The sequence below is a fragment of the Tubulanus polymorphus genome, chromosome 1 (assembly GCF_964204645.1).
Source record: "Tubulanus polymorphus chromosome 1, tnTubPoly1.2, whole genome shotgun sequence".
In the NCBI taxonomy this organism is placed as follows: Eukaryota; Metazoa; Nemertea; class Palaeonemertea; order Tubulaniformes; family Tubulanidae; genus Tubulanus; species Tubulanus polymorphus.
In genome coordinates, this window is record NC_134025.1 from 3,605,819 (window position 1) to 3,613,861 (window position 8,043).

At 34.4% G+C, this 8,043-nt stretch overlaps 3 protein-coding genes across 3 annotated transcripts; 1 reads left to right on the forward strand and 2 right to left on the reverse strand.

Annotated features, from left to right (window-relative positions):
• Positions 1-2,790: 2,790 nt before the first annotated feature.
• LOC141915072 (nucleolar protein 16-like) lies at positions 2,791-3,888 on the reverse strand. Its single transcript, XM_074806479.1, has 2 exons — positions 3,792-3,888; positions 2,791-3,491 (listed from the first exon to the last, which is right to left on the reverse strand). Exon 2 carries the CDS (start codon positions 3,473-3,475, stop codon positions 2,939-2,941), a length of 537 nt encoding a protein of 178 aa, XP_074662580.1. The 5' UTR covers positions 3,476-3,491; positions 3,792-3,888; the 3' UTR covers positions 2,791-2,938.
• Positions 3,775-6,542, forward strand: LOC141915070 (serine/threonine/tyrosine-interacting protein A-like). The gene is made up of 9 exons (XM_074806477.1): positions 3,775-4,225; positions 4,344-4,379; positions 4,696-4,749; positions 4,823-4,920; positions 5,019-5,079; positions 5,160-5,196; positions 5,286-5,376; positions 5,487-5,559; positions 5,640-6,542. Exons 1-9 carry the CDS (start codon positions 4,175-4,177, stop codon positions 5,763-5,765), a joined length of 627 nt encoding a protein of 208 aa, XP_074662578.1. The 5' UTR covers positions 3,775-4,174; the 3' UTR covers positions 5,766-6,542.
• A 385-nt stretch (positions 6,543-6,927) lies between these two features.
• Positions 6,928-8,038, reverse strand: LOC141915386 (uncharacterized). The gene is made up of 2 exons (XM_074806896.1): positions 7,331-8,038; positions 6,928-7,239 (listed from the first exon to the last, which is right to left on the reverse strand). The coding sequence occupies exons 1-2, from the start codon at positions 8,036-8,038 to the stop codon at positions 7,003-7,005; spliced, it is 945 nt and encodes a 314-aa protein (XP_074662997.1). The 3' UTR covers positions 6,928-7,002.
• Positions 8,039-8,043: the final 5 nt, after the last annotated feature.

Consider the following 8,043-nt stretch of genomic DNA (forward strand, 5'->3'; position numbering starts at 1 on the left):
ACTAATATGTATATATAAGTGTACCTTTTTTAATAGTGGCGTTGTAGACTGGAATTGAATCCAGGCATCACATCGGTTCGAATCTCCGAGGACCAGCAGGCTTTAGCCTCGGGGTAAGGGTAAAATTTTCTACAACGACCAACTTGTCTTAAAAATTTCTTTTACATGTACACCATTGTGATCTATCTGCCTTTTTGGGCAAAAGTTGAAATACGTAATCGTACATAGTAATATAATATTAAATAATGTCCATTTGTGAAAAAGCAGCAATCACCAGCAGGTGGAGATCACACTCCAGTCAACACACCCGACAACCGCTGCCGCACGGTAATTTGTCTTGGAACTAATCAAAATTAACCCCAGGCATAATACTGCAAGCCATAAATCATCGATGTGGCCGGTTTGCCGTAGGCTATATGCTATCATGGCTATCGTTTTTAAGAACCTTTGGGTAGGGATTTGACCGTACACGTTTCATAAGGTTGTGATGACGTGCCTAGGTCACTACGGTTAACAATCTGCTGTCAGGAACTAGCCCATCCAGATCGACGACATTCACCAGTGTCTGTTGTGCGAGTTTCATTTGTGTCATTTGAATTTTTGTCTAGTCTGGACGATCAGTTTTTTTGAAAAATGTGTGATACATCTGTGAGTATATTACCATAAGATGATGATGGAGGTCCCAAATTCCGTATTTTTGCTTTCATTCACACACGAATCAGAGACACCATTTGACTGTTTCATGCAGTTCGTTGTTTGGTATTTTACAATTCTGTCTCAGTACAATAACCACACTCAAACGTGGTGAACGGATAATAAGATAAAAACCCACTATGTACTTAATCAAAAGAATTTAAAATCGAAAATCGACGATGACCTCTAGTGCGAGATCGAAACGTCGTGTTTTCTACATTTTAGAAATAAATTCTCGATTTTAAATTCTTTTAATTGTACATAGTGGGTTTTTATCTTATAATTCTGTATCGTTAGAAAAATTCTTCTTGCCCTGCTTCTGATGATCAGAGATGACAAATAATTCTTAACAAAATCTTTACCTGACAGTATTAGACAATTCGATGCAAGATCCAATACTATCAGGTAAGACATCATCAAGAATCGATTTCCCAACATTTCGGCTTCAAAGAGGGCCTCGTCTTGTGTTCTCTTGGTTAAAATAATCGATCAAATATGATCTTTGTGTGTTCAAAATGGTCTATGAATTCAATTTGAAAACTTCAATTTCTCATGTCGATGTGGTGTGCCACACGATCCATATCTTACGGTAATAATTCATAATTCCTTCGCCGCTACTGATGCATCCTCGGAGGTTACATAAATCTATGTAACTAACTTTGGAGGTATATTTGAATTTTGGAAACGGACGATATCTATTTACTATCAATAGTATTTGTAAATTTAAGCAAATCAATACACACAAAAATGTATCGGTAAGTACCGGCCGGGTACTACTGTCTAAGCAATCGAAAGAACAGATTGATTTAGACTTTGGTGACATAAATGCTTAAGATACCGTAATTCAACTAAATGAACTTAAAAAAATTGATCCTCAACTTACGCCACATTATCATGGTTTCTATTCTATATGTAAATACTACAACGTTTTGGGGCTTCATTTCTTAACTATATTCAATTTTTTTTGTACATAATTCATATTACTTCCGGGTTAGTTCCAACTTTAGCCATGAAGTGGCGCTACTAGACGGAAATCCGAAGCTCAATACAAAAGACTACTTTTTATGAAAAAGTGACTCATCAAGTTTATTATGTTCGTGATCAAAATGATGAAATAAATTACACAAAAGAAGTGGCCTATCGCTATATCTCAATAGGCAACAAACAAATATATACACATATAATGCCAATATGCCGATAATCACCAATTTTAAAGGAGTTAAGAGAAAAAAATTCGCGGACTACAAAATTTGATATTAAAGAGTATACGTTTACATCATAGAGGAATATTGAAGGAAAACACCATCATGCCATCATTGTCAAAATGAATTTTTCAATAGCTACTTGAGTTGAAGGTTGGCATTCATAAAGGAATTATTTTGGTGAATCAAAACAGCTGTGAGAAATAATGTGTAACAAGGTTTTGTCAAACTCTATACAAAACTCATAACAAAATGTCCAGAAATAATTTCAATAAACCTATAAGTATCGTCCAAATAACGGATTCTTCCTCTGGACTTGTTTCTGACTCTGAGCGCGAATATGACGAAAACCATGAAGTTTTTGTGTTCTCTTCGTAATTAAAACTATCATTCGTAGCACCTAGGAGATACATCCTGTAAACACTGACCTCATGTGAAACATGTCCGTATATACCTATACCTATCGGACGCTGCATAGTTTCAGTAATGAATACTTCATCGTCACCACAAGTCACTGATTGATAATCGTAATTTTCGAAATCTGGATGTAAAATCTTATCGGACACGTACAGATCAGCATCGCCCGATAAACTTTTTAATAGCAGTTTAAAATTGCCTTCGACATTGAGTTTATAATAAGAATAGTTGCCACCACCGATTGTGCCATCAAACGAATGAGCAATATATCCGTAAACAGTTTGGTGAACATATTGAAGCAAGAGAGCAATGATAACTATAATCTGTCCCGTATCCATCGTCAATTTACAATTAGTGATGAGGTCATCCAAAATTTGACAGGATGAATAAACACCTACAAAAGAAGAAAATAATTGTTTATGTATTAGAACTGTCAATCAATTGTTTCAACTAGAGTAACAATATAGTGATCATGTCCATTGCATCAATATGTTCATTACAATCAGGCCTTTCTCCATATTCATAAATAAAGACTAGATGAAGAATAGATCTCATGTTCGGATTTCTTTATTTCTTTGCAATTGAAAGAATCGTGTACACAGTTGCTGATAATAAATGCATCATGACTATTTTTTAGATGCCAGGTACGGCTGATACTGTGCTGGTATACTTTTAAAAGTCATAATTCTTCTGCGTATTTGTTTCGGCGTGTCCTGATAGTAGTTTTTCTTATCGCGACACATAGCTTTATAATCTTCGCCATACTTTTCCAGCATATACACGCAGAAGCTAACTTCAGGTTGAGAAAGTCTTAACTGTTGCTCCTGAGGTAAATTCGCTTCATATTCCAGTTCATCAGCTACGTACGACTTTGATCGCGACTTAGGATTTTTTTCGATCGACTTTTGCGTTGTGTCCATCTCGTCATCGGACTCTTTTAAGTGAGAATGAATAATTTCTTTGGCTTTCGGTATCTTAAGAGTCAAATTTGGATCCATAGAAATACCCATCTCCTGAAGGTTATGCGAAACCGATTTTTTTTCATCCCAAGCCGCTTTAACTTTATCACATTCTATATTCGGCATTTTCTTTGATTTTTTCCATGCTTTCCTCCTATTCTTATTGTACTGAAAAGTTTTAGCTCTCTTCTTGGGTTTACCCATCGTGAAATATGAAGATCTACAAACATCAATTACACAGTCATGACTAAGATAGTGGATATTTATGCCTTCAACAGCCAACGGTCTGTATGAGTATATGATTATCCCAGTCCCTCACAAAACACCTAAAATACTGTGGATTCGAATGGTTTAAAGAAGTTAATAACGTTTTGTGTGGGTACTTAGCATAACCAACCGAAGAAAAAAGTAGCCACGCCGCCGAAATATCGGTGACTAATTCCACGAAGATTAAACATTAACTATGCTAAAAACCATTTAAAAATACAGAGAAATATCGCTAATCATCAGGAGTACCTACCAAATGCGAGAAAAGTAAAACGAAGCACTTGTACAACGAATAATCAACACGAAAGAAACCGAACCCTGAAAAACTTTGGTGGAAAGCGGCACTAAAATACGGAACTGGACTGGGACTATGATAACTCATCCAATAATTAACAGAGTATTTTCTTTCTTATTTTTTAACATTTGTTTTGATGCAATATTTATTTCAAACGCAACAATAGGATTAATTTCGATATTAGAGAGCTTCGAAATTTACTGCCGAAAGAAATATGGCGCCCTCCATGGTTATTATATTTTGGTAAATTTGGTGCGGAGTTTGATCGCTTTTTAACGCAAACTCGCTGCTGCCGTTTTGTCATAAAATGTACATTGGTTATAGCACAGCTATAGAAATCGATGGATCCGTTTAGATTTCCACCGCTTCCAAGCTCTCAATTCAACGATTCGGTAAGAAACGAAATATCGAACATAGAATAGAATGTCCATCAAGAATATTCAAAATTGTGCTAATTACCAACCAGAACCCTTTCAAAATTTACATTAAAAGATTATTTCTCATTTTTAGCCGGAATGGTCTTACTCAATGCGGCGAGATATGCAGGTAATATCGAGATTAGCTAAAGAATCAGAATGCACTTTCTTCACAATCACAGGGGCTCGTATCAGAGTTGTAGGTAATGTTAAAAACCTGTAAAAATCTGTTAATCCAATGTATATAGTATATATAAAATAACGTTATTTTATATATACTAATACTATATACATTGGATTAACAGATTTTTACAGGTTTTTAACATTACCTACAACACTGATACGAGCCCCTGTGGCTTCAATCAATATCACTCATTGTTTTTTCAAAAAATGTTGACGCCAACAAAAAGCATTATTTATTCAAAAATTATTTTTCTACTCTGTAGGAAATAATACCTGGATTATATCTTGGTCCTTACGCTGCTGCTGTCAAATCAAAAGTAGGTCATCAGGAAAATGCAAATATTGAAATATTGTATTTGAAATATTATTTATGATGCGTTATAATTTCAGTTGTGCTACCTTCAAAATTTTGGCATCACACATATAATATGTATCAGACAGTCGTGTGAGGCAAACTTCATTAAACCAAATTTTCCTGATGTTTTCAAGTAAGTTTATAAATGTTGTATTGAAATTATTATCAAGATTCTTTATTATCAAGAGTTCCTTTATTGATAATATGCATATAATGTTGTTTTTTTTCCAGATACCTGGTACTCGATATTGCTGACAGTCAAACAGAGAATATTATTCGATTCTTCCCGAAGGTAACAACAAACTAATTAGAAATCAATTTGTCGAATTGGTAGTGAATTAATTAGTATTAAAATGCTTGCCACCATTTCAGGTTCGTGACTTTCTGAATAACTGTTTCCTTACTGGAGGTAAATATGCATAGATTTATTGTTTTTTTTTATGCCCTAAAATGCGACATGTTTCATAGCCTTCAAATATCAAATATGTTTTTTTGCAGGTAAAGCCTTGGTTCATGGAAACGCCGGAATTTCCAGAAGTGCTGCTCTTATTATCGCGTATGTGATGGAGAAACATGGATTGTCGTACAGGTTAGAGATCAGACCTCTTTCAAAAACTAATACTGTTCCACGTGTTTTTGTCTCTTAATGAAATTTTTATGAATGAAGGCAGGCTTTAAGTTGAAATTTTTAAATTTCAGAGAAACGTATTCCTATGTTCAAGAAAGACGTTTTTGTATAAACCCGAATGAAGGCTTCGCGCAGCAACTGCAGGTATTGTGAACATCTTATTCATTTATGTATAGGACTTTATGTGAAATTGTGAATATAATGACGATAGAATATTTTTGCAGGAATATGAGCCGATCTACAGAGCAAACCTGACTCTAGAATACGGACATCCATCGATTGAAACTGGCCGTTTAAAACGTAAACTAGACGAAGACGATGATGGTTCAAGTGAAATGATGATTTCATGACACAAATAATTAATGCGGAATCTGTGGTTAATGCTGCTTATATTAATACAGTAACCCTCGCCTAACTCAAACAAACTGGGGTGGGCAAAATTGATCCAAGTTAGGGATCAGGACAATAAGGTACAGTGGAACCTCTTAATAATGAAAACTTAAGGCGATCAGAAAATATGTTCGTTATAACAGTTTGTTATATCAATTATAAGATTATTAAATATTTCTGTTTAGTACGAAATTCTAGGTTTGTAATAACGAGGTTCCACTGTTGAAAGGAAATCGGAAAATAATTTTGGTTTCGTCAGAATCAGTCGAAAATCTGAGTCGGTCATGTTTGAGTTTGAGGCCAGGTTTTATCAATACTTGTAAGTAGTATGAATGTTATTCTTCAAATAACGGTATACCGGTAACTCCTGTCTTCTTAAGTACATCTATTAATATCATACATTTATATCTATGTACTGTTACATCACCTCCGTGATTTGGCTGTAGCTTAATAAAATGGTATGTAAATAATGATGTCATAATTTATTACTTTAGGCTCGACTTTTGACATAGAATTTAAACGCTTCAATGCATTTAAGCATGTATTTTGTGCTATTGATCTATGATCATATAAATCTAGTCATCCTGGCTTTGATGGCTGTTCTAGTGTTCTTTTATTAGCAAATGGTTATTTTCATTGCATTATAACCAACTGATGTAACTGTCCAAAATAGTAAGTTAGCGTAGAATTTTAGAATACTGGATTTACACATAATTTAGCATTTTAAATTGAAAGTTGTACGGTTTGTAGATATTCCTTTCTTTACAAAAAATCATTAAAACTATATTTGTATGGAATTTTGTATACTTTTCAAGTAAAAAGTGAATAAACATTGAAATTCTTTTATACTGTTGATTTCTTTTTTATTCGGAGTAGGACCATGAATATGTTGAGTATCAAATTGAAGATTCTATAACAGAGAGAGAGAGAGAGAGAAAGGATACTTTAGATATGGATTCATTTATGGAAGATATGAAATACAATAGAATTTATTATGATAAAATTAAACGAATTACTTTAATCAAAAAATCTCAAAACTTAATATTTCAAGTAAATCACTGAATACATTAAAGCTGTAAAAACCCTTACTTTTTACAATTGTAATAACCTATCAATGACTGATCAGTGAAAATTTAAAATACTCATGACACCAGAAGGATACTTGAATAACTTTTAACACATAATTACAACACTGAATTAACTATTAAATTCGAATCCTTTGTTTCTATCATATGTAATTGTTGTATCGCCTAATTTGACATGAGACTCATCAATACCCATTGCAGTAAAATCTGAAGACGTTTCATCCGAGACACCTTCACAACTTGCAGCCATCGCGATCAGTCTTTTGAATAAGATGAAATTCTCCAGTGGAATTGGTGATGAATTTTCTTTTTTCGTTGATCTAGAATTTGAGTTTTCTGCCACAAATATCTGCATGAAATGAAGAGAAGGTTTTTCAAATACCGTAGTATCAATTGATAATACCGGTATGCAGGGTTTACAAATCATCTGTAATCATTACCTTTTTGGAGCCAGTTCCTTCTTGAACATAGGTACTTCCACACTTCTCTGGTTCTATGCTGGATATAGTACTGCCCGATTCCTCTATGCTCAGAGAATGGTGATAGTCACAAAATGATGATACATCAGTAGAATTTTCATCTTTTATATCAGTATCAATTCCTGAAATTTTAGGTGGACCTTTCTTCTTTGTAGCAGTTTCTACTACAACTGTTGTTTTACTCTTATGCAGCTCTCGTTTCTCTTGTTCCGCTATTTCTGGTTTTCTTTCGACCTCCTCTAAATCTAATTTACCACTATTTGCTGATGTTTGTGCATTTGAGGGGTCTACTAGTGCTGTAGGTGGCGTTGCCCACAAGTAACATCTAGTTTTTTTAGAAGTAGCATAGTTAAGGCATGACGTTGGTCTGTTCTCAGATTCCATTGCCATTTTTCTAGCATTAACATCTCGACAGATTCCAGTACACATCTGTTTCTCCTTTTTAACCCTAGCCCGTTTATTTTGAAACCAGATATTCACAAATTGTTGAGTTTTGCCCAGCTGATCTGACAAGCGAATTTTCTCTTCCTTGCTGGGCCACTGATTCGTGTAATACACCTCCTCCAATAACGCTAACTCATCCTTACGAATCACTGTACGTATTCGGCGCTTTTCAGTCTCTTTTTGGAAGTGGGTATTTGTTTCTTTTTTGGAATTGCTTTCACTCATTTTTG